The 24,044-nt window shown below is 53.0% G+C and overlaps 1 protein-coding gene across 1 annotated transcript in view; it reads right to left on the bottom strand.

The window, feature by feature from the left end:
- Nucleotides 1-359: 359 nt before the first annotated feature.
- Nucleotides 360-24,044, bottom strand: part of LOC140106313 (cobalamin binding intrinsic factor-like) — a 54,946-nt gene continuing 31,261 nt past the window's right edge. The window contains exons 5-9 of the mRNA XM_072130701.1: nt 20,773-20,945; nt 19,035-19,221; nt 8,307-8,451; nt 754-872; nt 360-639 (exon numbers count right to left, since the gene is read on the bottom strand). Of these exons, the coding sequence (XP_071986802.1) occupies nt 578-639; nt 754-872; nt 8,307-8,451; nt 19,035-19,221; nt 20,773-20,945 (686 nt within the window). The 3' untranslated portion in view covers nt 360-577. The remainder of the gene's footprint in view (nt 640-753; nt 873-8,306; nt 8,452-19,034; nt 19,222-20,772; nt 20,946-24,044) is intronic.

The following is a 24,044-nucleotide window of genomic DNA, read 5'->3' as shown; positions in this document are numbered from 1 at the left end:
CATGCAGGATATCGGACGCAGGATCTTAGTGACTCCCCGCACAGCGCATTATACACGGACAATGCACTTACATGCAGCAGGAAGAAGAAGGAGAACTCCAGGGACCTGAGCGGGGAAGCGACACATGCAGGATATCGGACGCAGGATCTTAGTGACTCCCCGCACAGCGCATTATACACGGACAATGCACTTACATGCAGCAGGAAGAAGAAGGAGAACTCCAGGGACCTGAGCGGGGAAGTGACACATGCAGGATCTTGGGCGCAGGATCTTAGTGACTCCCCGCACAGCGCATTATACACGGACAATGCACTTACATGCACCAGGAAGAAGAAGGTGAACTCCAGAGGACGGGTAAGTAAATGTGCCCCATTATGCTCTTTATTATTCGTAGAAACTTACAGCAGTCCTATTTTCTGTACGATCATTTTATTGGTTTTCAGCATTAGCGCGTGTATAATGGATACACGGAGTATTCTTGGAGTACTGCAGGAAGCTCCCAGCATTCAGGAACCTCCAGGTAGATCACAGTCTTTGATACAGTGAGAAAGATAAGACATGAGAAGGAAGGAAGCTCTCAGTACTTGCTGAAGGAGGCGAGAATGTGTTGTCCATTGCTCGGCTTGTATGTGCCGACACCTGCAAGAAAACATCGTCTCCGGGTGATTCATGGAAAGGAAAGATAATAGAAATAAACAGAAAAGTGCGGTAGATAAAGATTAGAAGATCGATAGATCATTTCTCATCTCTGACCTTCCTCTAATCCGATGTCGTCACTTAAGAATTGCCAGTAAGTTTTGTCATTTGTGTTTCCTCCAAGATTGTTAATGGATGTCACAAAAACTCCCCAAGAAGAAGTCTCCGTCTGAAAACTAACGGGGACAAAATTATTAGAGAAATCACTCCACCAATCAGTAATGAGCTGCGTCCGGTTCACCTGAACCTCCCTACAGCGCCCCCGACTGCTTGGAGCCTCGTCCTGCAGCTCCCTACAGCGCCCCCGACTGCTTGGAGCCTCGTCCTGCAGCTCCCTACAGCGCCCCCGACTGCTTGTAGCCTCGTCCTGCACCTCCCTACAGCGCCCCCGACTGCTTGGAGCCTCGTCCTGCACCTCCCTACAGCGCCCCCGACTGCTTGGAGCCTCATCCTGCACCTCCCTACAGCCCCCCGACTGCTTGGAGCCTCGTCCTGCAGCTCCCCGAATGCTTGGAGCCTCGTCCTGCACCTCCCTACAGCCCCCCGACTGCTTGGAGCTTCGTCCTGCAGCTCCCCGAATGCTTGGAGCCTCGTCCTGCACCTCCCTACAGCCCCCCGACTGCTTGGAGCCTCGTCCTGCACCTCCCTATAGCGCCCCGACTACTTGGAGCCTCGTCCTGCACCTCCCTACTGCGCCCCCGAATGCGTGGAGCCTCGTCCTGCACCTCCCTACAGCGCCCCGACTGCTTGGAGCCTCGTCCTGCAGCTCCCTACAGCGCCCCGACTGCTTGGAGCCTCGTCCTGCAGCTCTCTACAGCGCCCCGACTGCTTGGAGCCTCGTCCTGCAGCTCTCTACAGCGCCCCGACTGCTTGGAGCCTCGTCCTGCAGCTCCCTACAGCGTCCCCGACTGCTTGGAGCCTCGTCCTGCAGCTCCCTACAGCACCCCCAACTGCTTGGAGCCTCGTCCTGCACCTCCCTACAGCGCCCCGACTGCTTGGAGCCTCTTCCTGCCCCTCCCTATAGCGCCCCGACTACTTGGAGCCTCGTCCTGCACCTCCCTACAGCACCCCCGACTGCTTAGAGCCACGTCCTGCAGCTCCCTTCAGCGCCCCCGACTGCTTGGAGCCTCATCCTGCAGCTCCCTACAGCACCCCCGACTGCTTGGAGCCTCGTCCTGCAGCTCCCTACAGCACCCCCGACTGCTTGGAGCCTCATCCTGCAGCTCCATACAGCGCCCCCGACTGCTTGGAGCCTCGTCCTGCAGCTCCCTACAGCGCCCCGACTGCTTGGAGCCTCGTCCTGCAACTCCCTACAGCACCCCCGACTGCTTGGAGCCTCGTCCTGCAGCTCCCCGACTGCTTGGAGCCTCGTCCTGCACATCCTTACTGCGGCCCCGAATGCTTGGAGCCTCGTCCTGCACCTCCCTACAGCGCCCCTGACTGCTTGGAGCCTCGTCCTGCACCTCCCTACAGCGCCCCGACTGCTTGGAGCCTCGTCCTGCACCTCCCTACAGCGCCCCCGACTGCTTGGAGCCTCGTCCTGCACCTCCCTACAGCGCCCCCGACTGCTTGGAGCCTCGTCCTGCACCTCCCTATAGCGCCCCGACTGCTTGGAGCCTCGTCCTGCACCTCCCTACAGCGCCCCCGACTGCTTGGAGCCTCGTCCTGCAGCTCCCTACAGCGCCCCCGACTGCTTGGAGCCTCGTCCTGCACCTTCTTACAGCGCCCCCGACTGCTTGGAGCCTCTTTCTGCAGCTCTGACATCGGATTTGTCTCGCCTGGTTTTAGCTGACGTGCCTTGTTATCATTTTTGTCTGTTCTGATTTTAGCCCATCCTGGATCTCAGTGAACTCTCTCTATGCCTGTTCTGTCTGTCCCAGTTTTATCCCATTCCTGGATCTATGGGACCTTCCTTGCTCCTTGGTTTGAGGATGTTCCTGGATCTATGGGACCTTCCTTGCTCTCTGGTTTGAGGATGTTCCTGGATCTATGACACCTTCCTTGCTCCCTGGTTTGGGCCTGTTCCTGGATGTCTGTGACCTTCCTTGCTCCTTGGTTTGAGGATGTTCCTGGATCTATGGGACCTTCCTTGCTCCCTGGTTTGGGCCTGTTCCTGGATCTATGGGACCTTCCTTGCTTTCTGGTTTGGGCCTGTTCCTGGATCTATGGGACCTTCCTTGCTCCCTGGTTTGGGCCTGTTCCTGGATGTCTGTGATCTTCCTTGCTTCCTGGTTTGGGCCTGTTCCTGGATCTATGGGACCTTCCTTGCTCCCTGGTTTGGGCCCGTTCCTGGATGTCTGTGACCTTCCTTGCTCCCTGGTTTGAGGATGTTCCTGGATCTATGGGACCTTCCTTGCTCCTTGGTTTTAGGATGTTCCTGGATCTATGGGACCTTCCTTGCTCTCTGGTTTGGGCCCGTTCCTGGATCTATGACACCTTCCTTGCTCCCTGGTTTCAGGATGTTCCTGGATCTATGGGACCTTCCTTGCTCCCTGGTTTGGGCCCGTTCTTGGATGTCTGTGACCTTCCTTGCTCCCTGGTTTGAGGATGTTCCTGGATCTATGGGACCTTCCTTGCTTCCTGGTTTGGGCATGTTCCTGGATCTATGGGACCTTCCTTGCTCCCTGGTTTGAGGATGTTCCTGGATCTATGGGACCTTCCTTGCTCCCTGGTTTCAGGATGTTCCTGGATCTATGGGACCTTCCTTGCTCCCTGGTTTGAGGATGTTCCTGGATCTATGGGACCTTCCTTGCTCCCTGGTTTGAGGATGTTCCTGGATCTATGGGACCTTCCTTGCTCCTTGGTTTGAGGATGTTCGTGGATCTATGGGACCTTCCTTGCTCCCTGGTTTGAGGATGTTCCTGGATCTATGGGACCTTCCTTGCTCCTTGGTTTGAGGATGTTCCTGGATCTATGGGACCTTCCTTGCTCCTTGGTTTGAGGATGTTCGTGGATCTATGGGACCATCCTTGCTCCTTGGTTTGAGGATGTTCCTGGATCTATGGGACCTTCCTTGCTCCCTGGTTTGGGCCCGTTCTTGGATGTCTGTGACCTTCCTTGCTCCCTGGTTTGAGGATGTTCCTGGATCTATGGGACCTTCCTTGCTTCCTGGTTTGGGCATGTTCCTGGATCTATGGGACCTTCCTTGCTCCCTGGTTTGAGGATGTTCCTGGATCTATGGGACCTTCCTTGCTCCCTGGTTTCAGGATGTTCCTGGATCTATGGGACCTTCCTTGCTCCCTGGTTTGAGGATGTTCCTGGATCTATGGGACCTTCCTTGCTCCCTGGTTTGAGGATGTTCCTGGATCTATGGGACCTTCCTTGCTCCTTGGTTTGAGGATGTTCGTGGATCTATGGGACCTTCCTTGCTCCCTGGTTTGAGGATGTTCCTGGATCTATGGGACCTTCCTTGCTCCTTGGTTTGAGGATGTTCCTGGATCTATGGGACCTTCCTTGCTCCTTGGTTTGAGGATGTTCGTGGATCTATGGGACCATCCTTGCTCCTTGGTTTGAGGATGTTCCTGGATCTATGGGACCTTCCTTGCTCCCTGGTTTGGGCCCGTTCTTGGATGTCTGTGACCTTCCTTGCTCCCTGGTTTGAGGATGTTCCTGGATCTATGGGACCTTCCTTGCTTCCTGGTTTGGGCCTGTTCCTGGATCTATGGGACCTTCCTTGCTCCCTGGTTTGAGGATGTTCCTGGATCTATGGGACCTTCCTTGCTCCCTGGTTTGAGGATGTTCCTGGATCTATGGGACCTTCCTTGCTCCCTGGTTTGAGGATGTTCCTGGATCTATGGGACCTTACTTGCTCCTTGGTTTGAGGATGTTCGTGGATCTATGGGACCTTCCTTGCTCCCTGGTTTGAGGATGTTCCTGGATCTATGGGACCTTCCTTGCTCCCCGGTTTGAGGATGTTCCTGGATCTATGGGACCTTCCTTGCTCCCTGGTTTGAGGATGTTCCTGGATCTATGGGACCTTCCTTGCTCCTTGGTTTGAGGATGTTCGTGGATCTATGGGACCATCCTTGCTCCCTGGTTGGAGGATGTTCCTGGATCTATGGGACCTTCCTTGCTTCCTGGTTTGGGCCTGTTCCTGGATCTATGGGACCTTCCTTGCTCCCTGGTTTGAGGATGTTCCTGGATCTATGGGACCTTCCTTGCTCCCTGGTTTGAGGATGTTCCTGGATCTATGGGACCTTCCTTGCTCCCTGGTTTGAGGATGTTCCTGGATCTATGGGACCTTACTTGCTCCTTGGTTTGAGGATGTTCGTGGATCTATGGGACCTTCCTTGCTCCCTGGTTTGAGGATGTTCCTGGATCTATGGGACCTTCCTTGCTCCCTGGTTTGAGGATGTTCCTGGATCTATGGGACCTTCCTTGCTCCCTGGTTTGAGGATGTTCCTGGATCTATGGGACCTTCCTTGCTCCTTGGTTTGAGGATGTTCGTGGATCTATGGGACTTTCCTTGCTCCCTGGTTTGAGGATGTTCCTGGATCTATGGGACCTTCCTTGCTCCTTGGTTTGAGGATGTTCCTGGATCTATGGGACCTTCCTTGCTCCTTGGTTTGAGGATGTTCGTGGATCTATGGGACCATCCTTGCTCTTTGGTTTGAGGATGTTCCTGGATCTATGGGACCTTCCTTGCTCCCTGGTTTGAGGATGTTCCTGGATCTATGGGACCTTCCTTGCTCCCTGGTTTGAGGATGTTCCTGGATCTCTATGACCTTCCTTGCTTCCTGGTTTGAGGATGTTCCTGGATCTATGGGACCTTCCTTGCTCCTTGGTTTGAGGATGTTCCTGGATCTATGGGACCTTCCTTGCTCCTTGGTTTGAGGATGTTCCTGGATCTATGGGACCTTCCTTGCTCCTTGGTTTGAGGATGTTCCTGGATCTATGGGATCTTCCTTGCTCCCTGGTTTGAGGATGTTCCTGGATCTATGGGACCTTCCTTGCTCCCTGGTTTGAGGATGTTCCTGGATCTCTATGACCTTCCTTGCTTCCTGGTTTGAGGATGTTCCTGGATCTATGGGACCTTCCTTGCTCCTTGGTTTGAGGATGTTCCTGGATCTATGGGACCTTCCTTGCTCCCTGGTTTGAGGATGTTCCTGGATCTATGGGACCTTCCTTGCTCCCTGGTTTGAGGATGTTCCTGGATCTCTCGGACCTTCCTTGCTCCCTGGTTTGAGGATGTTCCTGGATCTATGGGACCTTCCTTGCTCCCTGGTTTGAGGATGTTCCTGGATCTATGGGACCTTCCTTGCTTCCTGGTTTGGGCCCGTTCCAGGATCTATGGGACCTTCCTTGCTTCCTGGTTTGGGCCTGTTCCTGGATCTATGGGACCTTCCTTGCTCCCTGGTTTGGGCCTGTTCCTGGATCTATGGGACCTTCCTTGCTCCCTGGTTTGGGCCTGTTCCTGGATCTGTGGGACCTTCCTTGCTTCCTGGTTTGAGGATGTTCCTGGATCTACGGGACCTTCCTTGCTCCCTGGTTTGAGGAGATTCCTGGATCTATGGGACCTTCCTTGCTCCCTGGTTTGAGGATGTTCCTGGATCTCTGGCACCTTCCTTGCTCCCTGGTTTGAGGATGTTCCTGGATCTATGGGACCTTCCTTGCTTCCTGGTTTGGGCCCATTCCAGGATCTATGGGACCTTCCTTGCTTCCTGGTTTGGGCCCGTTTCTGGATCTATGGGACCTTCCTTGCTCCCTGGTTTGGGCCTGTTCCTGGATCTATGGGACCTTCCTTGCTCCCTGGTTTGGGCCCGTTCCTGGGTCTATGGGACTTTCCTTGCTCCCTGGTTTGGGCCTGTTCCTGGATCTATGGGACCTTCCTTGCTTCCTGGTTTGGGCCTGTTCCTGGATCTATGGGACCTTCCTTGCTTCCTGGTTTGGGCCTGTTCCTGGATCTATGGGACCTTTCTTGCTTCCTGGTTTGGGCCTGTTCCTTGATCTATGGGACCTTCCTTGCTTCCTGGTTTGGGCCTGTTCCTGGATCTATGGGACCTTCCTTGCTTCCTGGTTTGGGCCTGTTCCTGGATCTATGGGACCTTCCTTGCTTCCTGGTTTGGGCCTGTTCCTGGATCTATGGGACCTTCCTTGCTCCCTGGTTTGGGCCTGTTCCTGGATCTATGGGACGTTCCTTGCTCCCTGGTTTGGGCCTGTTCCTGGATCTATGGGACCTTCCTTGCTTTCTGGTTTGGGCCTGTTCCTGGATCTATGGGACCTTCCTTGCTTCCTGGTTTGGGCCTGTTCCAGGATCTATGGGACCTTCCTTGCTTCCTGGTTTGGGCCCGTTCATGGATCTATGGGACCTTCCTTGCTCCCTGGTTTGGGCCTGTTCCTGGATCTATGGGACCTTCCTTGCTTCCTTGTTTGGGCCTGTTCCTGGATCTATGGGACCTTCCTTGCTTTCTGGTTTGGGCCTGTTCCTGGATCTATGGGACCTTCCTTGCTTCCTGGTTTGGGCCTGTTCCTGGATCTATGGGACCTTCCTTGCTTCCTGGTTTGGGCCTGTTCCTGGATCTATGGGACCTTCCTTGCTTCCTGGTTTGAGGATGTTCCTGGATCTATGGGACCTTCCTTGCTCCCTGGTTTGGGCCTGTTCCTGGATCTATGGGACCTTCCTTGCTTCCTGGTTTGGGCCTGTTCCTGGATCTATGGGACCTTCCTTGCTTCCTGGTTTGGGCCTGTTCCTGGATCTATGGGACCTTCCTTGCTTCCTGGTTTGGGCCTGTTCCTGGATCTATGGGACCTTCCTTGCTTCCTGGTTTGGGCCTGTTCCTGGATCTATGGGACCTTCCTTGCTTCCTGGTTTGGGCCTGTTCCTGGATCTATGGGACCTTCCTTGCTTCCTGGTTTGAGGATGTTCCTGGATCTATGGGACCTTCCTTGCTTCCTGGTTTGGGCATGTTCCTGGATCTATGGGACCTTCCTTGCTTTCTGGTTTGGGCATGTTCCTGGATCTATGGGACCTTCCTTGCTTCCTGGTTTGGGCATGTTCCTGGATAGCTGTAACATGTCTCATTACCTCTTTTGTTTGTCCTGATTTTAGCCCTTTCCTGGATCTCAGGACCTTTCTCTGCACACGTTTTGAGTGTCCTGGTCGGAGAAGGTTCCTGGATCACTGTGACCTGTTCCAGCCTTGTATGTCCTATTTTAGCCTCTTCCGGGATCTTTGGGATCTGCCTTGTTTGCTGTTACCGGTCTTGTCTGTCCTAGATTGGGCCTTATCATGGATGTTTGTGACCCGTCTTGGTACCTGTTCCTGATCTGTCTCTAGAACCTGCCTTGTTACCTGTTCTCCGTAGCCAGGATTAGGCTCTTCGCGAGACATTGCCGCCTATTCCCGTGGTAGCACACATCAGCCGTCCTGCTTGGGTCAGCCGGGACCAGTACTAGGAGGTCTCCAGATTCCAGTACAAGGGGGTAATCCGGGATTGACTTAGGTTACACCATTAGAAGTCCAATGTTAAACTTATCTGGTAACTTATGTGTCCCCATTCACTTCTACACGATGTGGTGAACCCAACAAGGCTAGATCAGTGTCCTGAGTGACTGAAATGACTAATAAACAGCATCTGGTCTACACACTTGGCGCATGCGCCGCAGCTCACCTGAAGTGTTTGGGACTGAGCTCTGCCGCCTTCTGCATCACCTGGAGTAATGTGGATCCTTCCGTCACTGTCACAATGATGGAGTACTTAAAATTCTCTCCATACAAGGTATTGGCAATGGTGAATTCCACTGACATCAACGGAGCTTTATAAAAAACAAAAAAAACAAGGGTGGACTATAACTCTCATCATCTTTGCCTCTTCTTCTTCTTTATTCCATCCTGAATGACAATGGACCTTCTTGTGGACTCACCTGTGTCCTGTGCTCCTCCACCTCCGGCACACAGCAGGCACAGCAGGCACACAATGTGGGGTAACATGTCTCCTCCAGGGCTGTGAAATATCTGCACCTCAGCCAGTCTCTGGTGTATATAAGGTAGGAGTCCACCCAATCACATGTCACTTCCATTAACCTGTTCCCTACCTGAGCGGTGGACTTTGAGCTCTTCTGGCTGCACCAGATATTTGTCTACTTTTCCATAACCAGACATTTTATGCAGGTAAACTATGGGAGGGATGTATCTACAATATATTATATGATCCGATACCTCGCAAGACAAGAGACTGAAGGAAAGGGGCTGGAGACATCAGGAGGACCCTGCGAGCCTCCGCACCTGCTAGAAATATACTAAAGTGCATATACATAGCAACATAATCAGATGTCTGGCTCCAAAGATTCCCACTACATCTGCTTTCCATACTGAAACATGTCGGCTTTCATAAATTAGCAAGCAGCTTAGGGTCAGAGAGAAGCTGTCCTTATGTATGTTCTTGTAAAGCTGCAGAGCATGCTCACTATGCACCCTGCAGAGCGTGCTCACTATGGACCCTGCAGACCACGCTCACTATGGACCCTGCAGACTGCGCTCACTATGGACCCTGCAGACCGCGCTCACTATGGACCCTGCAGAGCGTGCTCACTATGGACCCTGCAGAGCGTGCTCACTATGGACCCTGCAGACTGCGCTCACTATGGACCCTGCAGACCACGCTCACTATGGACCCTGCAGACCGCGCTCACTATGGACCCTGCAGACCGCGCTCACTATGGACCCTGCAGACCACGCTCACTATGGACCCTGCAGACTGCGCTCACTATGGACCCTGCAGACCACGCTCACTATGGACCCTGCAGACCGCGCTCACTATGGACCCTGCAGACCACGCTCACTATGGACCCTGCAGACTGCGCTCACTATGGACCCTGCAGACCACGCTCACTATGGACCCTGCAGACTGCGCTCACTATGGACCCTGCAGACCACGCTCACTATGGACCCTGCAGACCGCGCTCACTATGGACCCTGCAGACAGCGCTCACTATGGACCCTGCAGACAGCGCTCACTATGGACCCTGCAGACAGCGCTCACTATGGACCCTGCAGACAGCGCTCACTATGGACCCTGCAGACAGCGCTCACTATGGACCCTGCAGACCTCGCTCACTATGGACCCTGCAGACCGCGCTCACTATGGACCCTGCAGACAGCGCTCACTATGGACCCTGCAGACCGTGCTCACTATGGTCCCTGCAGACAGCGCTCACTATGGACCCTGCAGACAGCGCTCACTATGGACCCTGCAGACCGCGCTCACTATGGACCCTGCAGACAGCGCTCACTATGGACCTTGCAGACCACGTTCACTATGGACCCTGCAGACAGCGCTCACTATGGACCCTGCAGACCGTGCTCCCTATGGACCCTGCAGACAGCGCTCACTATGGTCCCTGCAGACAGCGCTCACTATGGACCCTGCAGACAGCGCTCACTATGGACCCTGCAGACAGCGCTCACTATGGACCCTGCAGACCGCGCTCACTATGGACCCTGCAGACCGCGCTCACTATGGACCCTGCAGACAGCGCTCACTATAGACCCTGCAGAGCATGCTCACTATGGACCCTGCAGACCGCGCTCACTATGGACCCTGCAGACCGTGCTCACTACGGACCCTGCAGACAGCGCTCACTATGGACCCTGCAGACTGCGCTCACTATGGACCCTGCAGACAGCGCTCACTATGGACCCTGCAGAGCGTGCTCACTATGGACCCTGCAGACAGCGCTCACTATGGACCCTGCAGACAGCGCTCACTATGGACCCTGCAGACCGCGCTCACTATGGACCCTGCAGAGCGTGCTCACTATGGACCCTGCAGAGCGTGCTTACTATGGACACTGCAGACCGCGCTCACTATGGACCCTGCAGACCGTGCTCACTACGGACCCTGCAGACCACGCTCACTATGGACCCTGCAGACTGCGCTCACTATGGACCCTGCAGAGCATGCTCACTATGGACCCTGCAGACCGCGCTCACTATGGACCCTGCAGAGCATGCTCACTATGGACCCTGCAGACCGCGCTCCCTATGGACCCTGCAGAGCGTGGTCACTATGGACCCTGCAGACAGCGTTCACTATGGACCCTGCGGACCGCGCTCACTATGGACCCTGCAGACAGCGCTCACTACGGACCCTGCAGACCCTGCTCACTATGGACCCTGCAGACAGCGCTCACTATGGACCCTGCAGACCCTGCTCACTCTGGACCCTGCAGACAGCGCTCACTATGGACCCTGCAGACCCTGCTCACTATGGACCCTGCAGACAGCGCTCACTATGGACCCTGCAGACAGCGCTCACTATGGACCCTGCAGACCGTGCTCACTATGGACCCTGCAGACTGCGCTCACTATGGACCCTGCAGACCGTGCTCACTATGGACCTGCACACTGCGCTCACTATGGACCCTGCAGACCGCGCTCACTATGGACCCTGCAGACAGCGCTCACTATGGACCCTGCAGACAGCGCTCACTATGGACCCTGCAGACAGCGCTCACTATGGTCCCTGCAGACCGTGCTCACTATGGACCCTGCAGACAGCGCTCACTATGGACCCTGCAGACAGCGCTCACTATGGACCCTGCAGACAGCGCTCACTATGGACCCTGCAGAGCGTGCTCACTATGGACCCTGCAGACAGCGCTCACTATGGACCCTGCAGACAGCGCTCACTATGGACCCTGCAGACCGCGCTCACTATGGACCCTGCAGACCGTGCTCACTATGGTCCCTGCAGACAGCGCTCACTATGGTCCCTGCAGACTGCGCTCACTATGGACCCTGCAGACAGCGCTCACTATGGACCCTGCAGACCGCGCTCACTATGGACCCTGCAGACCGTGCTCACTATGGTCCCTGCAGACAGCGCTCACTATGGTCCCTGCAGACTGCGCTCACTATGGACCCTGCAGACAGCGCTCACTATGGACCCTGCAGACAGCGCTCACTATGGACCCTGCAGACAGCGGTGGCTTCTACAGACATCGGGCAGGGAATCCTTTTCAGAGATGTGTCGGGTTAGCGTAGAGTAGGAACCACGTCATCAGGTTCAGATCTCTATCCATATATGGTCACTGCATCTCCTAGGGTTCCCCAGAGCAGACATCGGGCAGGGAATCCTTTTCAGAGATGTGTCGGGTTAGCGGAGAGCAGGGACCACGTCATCAGGTTCAGATCTCTATCCATATATGGTTACTGCATCTACTAGGGTTCCCCAGACCAGACATCGGGCAGGGAATCCTTTTCAGAGAAGTGTCGGCTTAGCGGAGAGCAGGAACCACGTCATCAGGCTCAGATCAGCATCTGTCCATATATGGTCACTGCATCTCCTAGGGTTCCCCAGAGCAGACATCGGGCAGGGAATCCTTTTCAGAGATGTGTCGGGTTAGCGGAGAGCAGGGACCACGTCATCAGGTCAGATCAGCATCTGTCCATATATGGTCACTGCATCTCCTAGGGTTCCCCAGAGCAGACATCGGGCAGGGAATCCTTTTCAGAGAAGTGTCGGGTTAGCAGAGAGAGCAGGGACCACGTCATCAAGCTCAGATCTCTATCCATATATGGTCACTGCATCTCCTAGGGTTCCCCAGAGCAGACATCGGGCAGGGAATCCTTTTCAGAGATGTGTCGGGTTAGCGGAGAGCAGGGACCACGTCATCAGGTCAGATCAGTATCTGTCCATATATGGTCACTACATCTCCTAGGGTTCCCCAGAGCAGACATCGGGCAGAGAATCCTTTTCAGAGAAGTGTCGGGTTAGCGGAGAGCAGGGACCACGTCATCAGGCTCAGATCTCTATCCATATATGGTCACTGCATATCTTAGGGTTCCCCAGAGCAGACATCGGGCAGGGAATCCTTTTCAGAGAAGTGTCAGGTTAGCGGAGAGCAGGGACCACGTCATCAGGCTCAGATCTCTATCCATATATGGTCACTACATCTCCTAGGGTTCCACAGAGCAGACATCGGGCAGGGAATCCTTTTCAGAGATGTGTCGGGTTAGCGGAGAGCAGGGACCACGTCATCAGCTTCAGATCTCTATCCATATATGGTCACTGCATCTCCTAGGGTTCCCCAGAGCAGACATCGGGCAGGGAATCCTTCTCAGAGAAGTGTCGGCTTAGCGGAGAGCAGGGACCACGTCATTAGGCTCAGATCTCCATCTGTCCATATATGGTCTCCAGGGCTTCCCCAGACACAAGCTCAGTATTTCATTAAATTAAATAAAGTTTTGCCCAGGCTGAGATTTGCACCTGGGACCCTCTGCACTGCAGACAGAAGCCTTAACTAACTGAGCTATAAGCCCAGTGATACAGAGCTGAGGATTTCTGGTAACTAAGAAGTGTTATCTGCAACTGTTACACTGTGACACAGACTGAATGCCCTGATATATAGAGAGGGATCTTCTCAGGGGTTATTATTGTAATTATTGAGACTATTATTATTATTATAAATTTTATTATTTTTATTATTATGGAGACGATTATTAATAATAGTAAAAATAATAATAATCATTTCAATAATAATAATAATAATAATAATAATAATAATAATAATAATAGTCTCAATAATTACAATAACCTCTGAGAAGATCCCTCTCTATATACCAAGGCATTACATCTGTGTCACAGTGTACACAGTTTGTGGCTTAGGGCCGCCATTTTGTCCCTCTTTCCCTTTCACAAATGTTGGGAGGTATGCAATGTTCGGATAATGAGATGGATACCTCTGCAATTATTTGGGCTAGAAAGAAAATTGAAGGTGTCCCAGAATCTACATAATAGTTACTACCGAATGATCAATGAGCAGCAGTTGCGTCTTAGTTGTCTTGTACTGAGCAACCACAAAAATGTGAGATCCAGAATGACTGCGCTCCTCCTGTCCTGTGCTGCATCCAGCGCGCGGGGTAAGAGCAGGAAACTGAGCAGGAAGTGAAGCTCTTTCGTCTTTGTAGCCTCCAGAACTGGAGCTGAGCTTCTATTTAGAGAGGACCTTTCATGGTGATTTTGGACACTAAAGCCCCCACATGACCTTATGGACTTTATTGCCCTTTATTAAGTCCCTCCGTGGCTGCCAGTAAAATCAAAAACCGCTATACTTACCTGGACCCGCTCCTTGCACCTGTGTAATCGTTCTACATTGTGGCTTCACTGCGCATGCGCCCTAGTTACAGCAATTATGCAATGAAGCCAACTGCGCAGTGAGCACAATGGGGCACATTGACTTACCCGGTCCAGTCGCGATCCAGCGGCGCGTTCTCCGACAAGGATTCAGGTCTTCTGGTGATTCACTAAGGTCGTGCGCCCGATGTCCACCAGGTGTCGTTGCTGCACCGAAGTCCACCGGAGTTCACCAACCTATCCCCGGTGCATGTGAGTGAGATTTTGCAACACAATTCGGTTTTTAAATTCTGCGTTTTTTTCCGAATCCGTCGGGTTTTCTGATGGCCACGCCCCCGATTGCTGCCGCGTGAAAGCCGGCGCGTGCGCCAAAATCCCGGCGGAATTTCTTCATTGCGGCTCTGGAGGGACGTGGAAAAGGCAAATTGAGACACGAAGCCACCGGTCCATAAGGTTCTGTGGGTGTTTTATTATCCCAAATTGGAGACATCTAAACATTTTGCAGGCTCCTGCCCTTGTACAGAACCTGTGGGGTAAGTTGTACCATAGACGGCAAGAATCATCAGCTGTGGGGCAATGACTGGCGCAATGGCCGCGCTTATTGTGACACAGGGACATGTGGAGATGTTTGATGGAGCAATAACCTTAAATTAAACCCCAAAGACAATAAATGCCGGGGGTGGGGTGGGCCTGCGCCGTATTTACAGCGATTGTGCAATGTCCGTTCTTCCACCTCTTCATGAATCTTAATGCCGCTTGTTGTAATATCAGGGTTATCCGGGGAATGCGGGGCTGTAATATCAGGGTTATCCGAGGAATGCGGGGCTGTAATATAAGGGTTATCCGGGGAATGCGGGGCTGTAATATCAGGGTTATCCGGGGAATGCGGTGCTGTAATATCAGGGTTATCCGGGGAATGCGGTGCTGTAATATCAGGGTTATCCGGGGAATGCGGTGCTGTAATATCAGGGTTATCGGGGGAATGCGGTGCTGTAATATCAGGGTTATCCGGGGAATGCGGTGCTGTAATATCAGGGTTATCCGGGGAATGCGGTGCTGTAATATCAGGGTTATCCGGGGAATGCGGTGCTGTAATATCAGGGTTATCCGGGGAATGCGGTGCTGTAATATCACGGTTATCCGGGGAATGCGGTGCTGTAATATCAGGGTTATCCGGGGAATGCGGGGCTGTAATATCAGAGTTATCCGGGGAATGCGGGGCTGTAATATCAGGGTTATCGGGGGAATGCGGGGCTGTAATATCAGAGTTATCCGGGGAATGCGGGGCTGTAATATCAGGGTTATCCGGGGAATGCGGTGCTGTAATATCACGGTTATCCGGGGAATGCGGTGCTGTAATATCAGGGTTATCCGGGGAATGCGGTGCTGTAATATCAGGGTTATCCGGGGAATGCGGTGCTGTAATATCAGGGTTATCCGGGGAATGCGGTGCTGTAATATCAGGGTTATCCGGGGAATGCGGTGCTGTAATATCAGGGTTATCCGGGGAATGCGGTGCTGTAATATCAGGGTTATCCGGGGAATGCGGTGCTGTAATATCAGGGTTATCCGGGGAATGCGGTGCTGTAATATCAGGGTTATCCGGGGAATGAGGTGCTGTAACATCAGGGTTATCCGGGGAATGCGGGGCTGTAATATCAGGGTTATCCGGGGAATGCGGGGCTGTAATATCAGGGTTATCCGGGGAATGCGGTGCTGTAACATCAGGGTTATCCGGGGAATGCGGGGCTGTAATATCAGGGTTATCCGGGGAATGCGGTGCTGTAATATCAGGGTTATCCGGGGAATGCGGGGCTGTAATATCAGGGTTATCCGGGGAATGCGGTGCTGTAATATCAGGGTTATCCGGGGAATGCGGGGCTGTAATATCAGGGTTATCCGGGGAATGCAGGGCTGTAATATCAGGGTTATCCGGGGAATGTGGTGCTGTAATATCAGGGTTATCGGGGGAATGCGGTGCTGTAATATCAGGGTTATCCGGGGAATGCGGGGCTGTAATATCAGGGTTATCCGGGGAATGCGGTGCTGTAATATCAGGGTTATCCGGGGAATGCGGTGCTGTAATATCAGGGTTATCCGGGGAATGCGGGGCTGTAATATCAGGGTTATCCGGGGAATGCGGTGCTGTAATATCAGGGTTATCCGGGGAATGCGGGGCTGTAATATCAGGGTTATCGGGGGAATGCGGTGCTGTAATATCAGGGTTATCCGGGGAATGCGGTGCTGTAACATCAGGGTTATCCGGGGAATGCGGGGCTGTAATATCAGGGTTATCCGGGGAATGCGGTGCTGTAATATCAGGGTTATCCGGGGAATGCGGTGCTGTAATATCAGGGTTATCCGGGGAATGCGGTGCTGTAATATCAGGGTTATCCGGGGAATGCGGTGCTGTAATATCAGGGTTATCGGGGGAATGCGGTGCTGTAATATCAGGGTTATCCGGGGAATGCGGTGCTGTAATATCAGGGTTATCGGGGGAATGCGGTGCTGTAATATCAGGGTTATCCGGGGAATGCGGTGCTGTAATATCAGGGTTATCCGGGGAATGCGGTGCTGTAATATCAGGGTTATCCGGGGAATGCGGTGCTGTAATATCAGGGTTATCCGGGGAATGCGGTGCTGTAATATCAGGGTTATCCGGGGAATGCAGGGCTGTAATATCAGGGTTATCCGGGGAATGCGGTGCTGTAATATCAGGGTTATCCGGGGAATGCGGTGCTGTAATATCAGGGTTATCCGGGGAATGCGGGGCTGTAACATCAGGGTTATCCGGGGAATGCGGTGCTGTAATATCAGGGTTATCCGGGGAATGCGGGGCTGTAATATCAGGGTTATCCGGGGAATGCGGGGCTGTAATATCAGGGTTATCCGGGGAATGCGGTGCTGTAATATCAGGGTTATCCGGGGAATGCGGTGCTGTAACATCAGGGTTATCGGGGGAATGCGGTGCTGTAATATCAGGGTTATCCGGGGAATGCGGTGCTGTAATATCAGGGTTATCCGGGGAATGCGGTGCTGTAATATCACGGTTATCCGGGGAATGCGGGGCTGTAATATCAGGGTTATCCGGGGAATGCAGGGCTGTAATATCAGGGTTATCCGGGGAATGCGGTGCTGTAATATCAGGGTTATCCGGGGAATGCGGTGCTGTAATATCAGGGTTATCGGGGGAATGCGGTGCTGTAATATCAGGGTTATCCGGGGAATGCGGGGCTGTAATATCAGGGTTATCCGGGGAATGCGGTGCTGTAATATCAGGGTTATCCGGGGAATGCGGGGCTGTAATATCAGGGTTATCCGGGGAATGCGGGGCTGTAATATAAGGGTTATCCGGGGAATGCAGGGCTGTAATATCAGGGTTATCCGGGGAATGCGGTGCTGTAATATCAGGGTTATCCGGGGAATGCGGTGCTGTAATATCAGGGTTATCCGGGGAATGCGGTGCTGTAATATCAGGGTTATCCGGGGAATGCGGGGCTGTAATATCAGGGTTATCCGGGGAATGCGGGGCTGTAATATTTGGAGCCTCCTGGTGCATTTATAAGGCTTCATCTCCTCCTCCGACACAAAGTCTTATTGTATGAAATCCTGTATCTAAACTTTCCATGAGCTCAGCACTGAGCCTTGCACGGACAGATTTTGTGCCCTTTCCACCTGGTGTCGTCTTATGAGTCCTATGCTCAGGACCTTCCTATTGGCTCATACATTTCCACAGTTTCTTATTGGGTAGCCTTGGGTTGGCGATAGTACTTGGACTTGTTTAGCTCTTACAAAAGCTGGCAGCACTGTCAGAGGACCTGTCACCAGATTTACAAGTCCTCCCCATATCACCTCACTGTGTCCGAATTACAGACGTTTTCTGATATGCAAATTCTCTTTCCTGACTCATCTCTGGTATCTGTGACTCATCTCTCTCTCAGGCTGGGAGTCAACCACGCCCCATTATTGTGACTGACAGCTCTGTGTCTCTTCCAATCCCTGCTCCGCCTCCTTGTACTTAGGGACCGTCTGCTAATATTCAACTACAGACATATAAAGCTCTATGTACAGAGGGGAAATATCCATTTTTTTACAGTTCTCTTGTGTAACATTCATGACATGTGACCAGAGTGACATCATCGCAGGTCCTTTATCCTTCTAACAAAAGTAAACTGTACACCATGTATCTAATCAAATAAAACCACAGCAGCCTCCATGGAGGATGAGGAGGAGTAGAAGTCCATGGAGGCTGCTGTGACCTCATGGGGTCAGATACATACATAGGGTACAGTTTGCTATTGTTTAGAGGCTAAAGGACCTGAGATGATGTCACTCTGGTCACATGACATGAACTGTCGCCAGTAAGGAGGCATAAGGCATGGGGAGGATTAGATGGGAGGGGCCAGATGAGCAGGACACGCCCCCACTGATGTCAGATAATATAAGATAAAAGCTGATTTCTGTGGATGTAAGGGAAACAATTTTTAGCTAAAAGAAGGTGTCAGTCAGGTATTAGAGCTCTATAGGAACCCGTCACTGGCCGATCTGAAGCATGTGATGAGTCTCCTGCTTGTGACATCACTACAGGTCCTACAGCAACCAGAAAGCATGGCCTGGAGACCAAGGTAAAACCTCTGATTGCTGCTAAACCGAAGTCCCTCTGACAATATATCCCAATACAAGTAATAGGAGACTGTGATGACATTGGGGCTCATTTACTAAGGATCCGAACGCTGCACTTTTGTCGGGTTTCCTGAATATTTCCGATTTGTGCCTAATTGCCCTGGGATTTTGGTGCACGCGATCGGATTTTGGCGCATCGGCGTTGGCTTTCACGCAACATAAATCGGGGGCGTGGACGTCGGGCAAACTGACGGATTCAGAGAAACCGCGGAATTTAAAAAGCGATTTGTGTTGCAAGATCACGCACTTACATGCACTGGGAAGAAGCAGGTGAACTCCGGCAGACCTCGGCGCAGCAGCGACACCTGCAGGATATCGGGCGCACGACCTTAGTGAAACCCGGCAGAACCTGAATCCTCGTCGGACAAAGCGCCGTGGGATCGGGACTGGACCGGGTAAGTAAATGAGCCCCAATGTATTGACTTTGTGCTGTTACTAATTGGTGTCCCTAGTGGTCACATGTGGAGTAACAGAAGCCGCCGCTGCCTGCAGATGGTCCACTGGACCCACGAGTTGTTGGGATTGGACAACGTTTCTCTATAGATTGTGGAGACATTGGGTTGTAGGAAACGCACTTACGATTATTACTTGGATTTAAGATGTTTTTCACGGACAGGTAACTTGTGCCCCACAGGAATGGCAGCAGCTGGGCGGCAGCGATGGGCCGGGAGAACTTCTTTTCCGGTATCAGATCCATGAGCGTCCTCAGTGTCCGGGAGCAGTTCCAGCGTTCCGGGGAGTAGTGCGTCCTTGCAGCGGTCAGGGCCTACAACGGTTAATATGAGAAATTCTACATATTTCTACCCCCAAAAATCAAATCATGAAGGATAAAAAAGGCTCAGGATTTTTAGTACATTACAATTTTATTAAAAGGAAATCTCCCACCAGAATCCATCCTGATAAACCAGGGACATCACTGAGAGATCCGGGCACCGGGACTGTGGCACCTCCTTATATCTGTTATTCATGGCCTCATTACTTCCTTCCATCAACTTTATGCTAATGAGCCTGAAAGGCTCTGGGGGGAATTGGAAGAGCCCATCCAGGCTGCATCTTCAAAGGCTATTACACTGTGCAGCACCCTCCTCCCCCCCCCCCCCCCCCATTGCGTGTTGACACTTCCTCAGTGAGATTAGGCAGAGGGAAGGGGGAAGTGCTAAGGGAGCCCCTAGACAACCTAACAGCCTGTGAAGCTACAGCAATAAGGGGCTCTGGAAAAAATAAGGATCAGACTTAGGCCAAACCCAAGTTACAGCCGTATGGTAGTCGACTCTCCATACCGAGGGCTCAGTCTCTTGCAGATGTAAAGTTGTGTTTAGTGTTAAGTTGTATTGGTGTTTGACTGCCCCCGGTATTTGTTACTGCCCTGTATTACCCTGCTGATTTGGGACCTGGTGATGTGGGACCTGGTGATGTGGGACCTGGTGATGTGGGACCTGCTGATGTGGGACCTGCTGATGTTGGACCTGCTGATTTGGGACCTGCTGATGTTGGACCTGCTGATTTGGGACCTGCTGATGTGGGACCTGGTGACGTGGGACCTGGTGACATGGGACCTGCTGACGTGGGACCTGCTGACGTGGGACCTGGTGACGAGGGACCGGCTGATGTGGGACCTGATGATGTGGGACCTGGTGACGTGGGACCGGCTGATGTGGGACCTGCTGATGTGGGACCTGCTGATGTGGACCTGGTGATGTGGGACCTGCTGATGTGGGACCTGCTGATGTGGGACCTGGTGATGTGGGACCTGGTGATGTGGGACCTGCTGATGTGGACCTGGTGATGTGGGACCTGCTGATGTGGGACCTGCTGATGTGGGACCTGGTGATGTGGGACCTGCTGATGTGGGACCTGGTGATGTGGGACCTGCTGATGTGGGACCTGCTGATGTGGGACCTGGTGATGTGGGACCTGCTGATGTGGGACCTGGTGATGTGGGACCTGCTGATGTGGGACCTGCTGAGCTGCTCATTAGAAGCCCTTTACGCCATTACACTGCAGGGGGGACAGTGGCAGTAGCATCCAGTCTATTATTCCAGAGCCCGGGGCCACCAGGGACTATGTAAGACGCCTGGGACTGTTGACCTGGAAGCGGCGTAAGGACTTTTGTATTCTAGGACCAGAGCCTGTAAATGTCAGGGGACCCATATGGCTCCTTACTATCAATAGGAGGAGGCTAAGGACGCAGGAGCCCCGCGGCTTCATCAAGTGTTTGTTCAGTTGCAATGTTCTGCTGATGCTACTACAGAACATGTTTGCAACTTTCTATGAGGTTATCATATATAGGGTTAATAATCCCCCCGTGTCTCGGTACCTGCGCAGCCTCTCCGGTGCTGTAGATATTACCCAGAAGCCCCTCGTTCTGCGATTCCAGGATCATGTCCACCAGGGCGCCCACGCTGCTCTTCACAAGTGAAAAAGTATCTGAGGGCACATCTTCCATCTCAAGCACACAGGTCAACCCCATGACCGCCACCGCCGCCGTGTCTGCAACACAAAGGGTTAATCTATGACATTATATATATATATATATGTATCACATAGCATAAACAGCAGAAGGAAGGACCGTCACTATCCGGGTACCTCACCGTATTCGCTTCCCCTCCACACTGTTCAATGACCCATAAAGTGTAACCATCATGTGAGAGAATTTTTTATACTAGTATACAGCCAGCCCTGCCTGCCCCCTGTAGTACACAGCCCAGCCTGCCCCCTGTAGTATACAGCCACCAGCCCCCTGTAGTATATAGCCAGCCCCTGTAGTATATAGCCTGCCCCTGTAGTATATAGCCTGCCAGCCCCTGTAGTATATAGCCTGCCCCTGTAGTATATAGCCTGCCAGCCCCCTGTAGTAAACAGCCAGCCAGCCCCCTGTAGTATACAATCAGCCTGCCCCCTGTAGAATACAGCCCAGCCAGCCCCATGTAGTATACAGCCACCAGCCCCCTGTAGTAAACAGCCAGCCAGCCTCCTGTAGTATATAGCCTGCCAGCCCCCTGTAGTATATAGCCTGCCCCTGTAGTGTATAGCCTGCCAGCCCCCTGTAGTAAACAGCCAGCCAGCCTCCTGTAGTATATAGCCTGCCAGCCCCCTGTAGTATATAGCCAGCCCCTGTAGTATATAGCCTGCCCCTGTAGTATATAGCCTGCCAGCCCCCTGTAGTAAACAGCCTGCCAGCCCCCTGTAGTATACAATCAGCCTGCCCCCTGTAGAATACAGCCCAGCCAGCCCCATGTAGTATATAGCCAGCCCCATGTAGTATACAGCCAGCCAGCCCCAGTAATATACAGCCAGCCAGCCCCCTGTAGAATACAGCCCAGTCAGCCCCATGTAGTATACAGCCAGCCCCATGTAGTATACAGCCAGCCAGCCCCAGTAATATACAGCCAGCCAGCCCCCTGTAGAATACAGCCCAGTCAGCCCCATGTAGTATACAGCCAGCCCCATGTAGTATACAGCCAGCCAGCCCCATATAGTATACAAACAGCCAGCCCAATGTAGTATACAGCCAGCATGCCCCATGTAGTATACAGGAAGCCCCATGTAGTATACAGCCAGCCTGCCCCATGTAGTATACAGCCAGCCTCCTGTAGTATATATACTCGAGTATGAGCCGAGACCCCTAATTTTACCACCAACAACTGGGAAAACCTATTGACCGGAGTATAAGACAAGGGTGCGAAATGCATTGGTCACAGCCCACCCTCCAGTATATAGCCAGCCCCCAGTAGTATATAGCCAGCCTGCCCCCCAGTAGTATACAGCCTGGCAGCCCCCAGTAGTATATAGCCTGCCAGCCCCCTGTAGTATACAGCCTGGCAGCCCCCTGTAGTATACAGCCTGGCAGCGCCCCTGCGGTATACAGCCTGGCAGCCCCCTGCAGTATACAGCCTGGCAGCCCCCTGCAGTATACAGCCTGGCAGTCCCCTGCACACTGTCCAATGACATATAAAGTGTAACCATCATGTGAGAGAATTTTTTATATTGTGTGCAGGGGGGGGGGGGGGGATGTGCTGAACACTTTTCTATTACCAAATATACTCGAGTATAAGCCGAGACCCCTAATTTTACCACCAAAAAACTGGGAAAACCTATTGACCCGAGTATAATCCGGGGGTGCGAAATGCATTGGTCACAGACGCCCCCAGTATATAGCCAGCCAGCCCCTGTAGTATACAGCCACCAGCCCCCTGTAGTATATAGCCAGCCCATGTAGAATACAGCCCAGCCTGCCCCCTGTAGTATACAGCCAGCCATCCCCCTGTAATATACAGCCACCAGCCCCCTGTAGTCTACAGCCCAGCCTGCCCCCTGTAGTATGCAGCCACCAGCCCCCTGTAGTATATAGCCAGCCCTTGTAGTATACAGCTTGCCCCCTGTAGTATACATCCTGCCCCCGGTAGTATACAGCCCAGCCTGCCCCCTGTAGTATACAGCCCAGCCTGCCCCCTGTAGTATACAGCCCAGCCTGCCCCCTGTAGTATACAGCCCAGCCTGCCCCCTGTAGTATACAGCCCAGCCTGCCCCCTGTAGTATACAGCCCAGCCTGCCCCCTGTAGTATACAGCCCAGCCTGCCCCCTGTAGTATACAGCCCAGCCTACCCCCTGTAGTATACAGCCCAGCCTGCCCCCTGTAGTATACAGCCCAGCCAACCCCATGTAGTATACAGCCAGCCAGGCCCATGTAGTATACAGCCAGCCAGCCCCATGTAGTATACAGCCAACCAGCCCCCTGTAGTATATATACTCAAGTATAAGCCGAGACCCCTACTTTTACCACCAACTGGGAAAACCTATTGCCCAGAGTATAAGCCGAGGGTGCAAAATGCATTGGTCACAGCCCAACCCTCAGTATATAGCCAGCCCCCAGTAGTATACAGCCACCCCCAGTAGCATATAGCCAACCAGTCCCCAGTAGTATACAGCCTGGCAGCCCCCTGTAGTATATAGCTGGGAAGCCCCCAGTAGTATATAGCCAGGCAGCCCCCTGTATTATACAGCCTGGCAACCCCTTATAGTACACAGCCTGCCGGCCCCCAGTAGTATATAGCCAGCCAGCTCCCAGTAGTATATAGCCTACCAGCCCCCTGTGGTATACAGCCTGACAGTCCCCTGTAGTATACTGCCTGGCAGCCCCCTGCAGTATACAGCCTGGCAGCCCCCTGCAGTATACAGCCTGGCAGCCCCCTGCAGTATATAGCCTCCCAGCCCCCTGTAGTATACAGCCTTGCAGCCCCCAGTAGTATACAGCCTGGCAGCCCCCTGTAGTATACAGCCTGGCAGCCCACTGTAGTATACAGCCTGGCAACCCCCTGTAGTACATAGCCTGCCAGTCCCTCTAGTATATAGTCTGCCAGTCCCCCCAGTATTATACAGCCCAGCCTGCCCCCTGTACTATACAGCCAACCCAGCCTGCCCCCTGTATTATACAGCCAGCCCAGCCTGCCCCCTGTATTATACAGCCAGCCCAGCCTGCCCCCTGTATTATACAGCCAGCCCAGCCTGCCCCCTGTATTATACAGCCAGCCCAGCCTGCCCCCTGTAGTATACAGCCAGCCAGCCCGCCCCCTGTAGTATACAGCCAGC

This window comes from Engystomops pustulosus, chromosome 11, assembly GCF_040894005.1.
Source record: "Engystomops pustulosus chromosome 11, aEngPut4.maternal, whole genome shotgun sequence".
Taxonomy (NCBI): domain Eukaryota; kingdom Metazoa; phylum Chordata; class Amphibia; order Anura; family Leptodactylidae; genus Engystomops; species Engystomops pustulosus.
The sequence above is the reverse complement of the archived record's forward strand: the minus strand, read 5'-3'. Positions and strand labels throughout refer to the sequence as shown.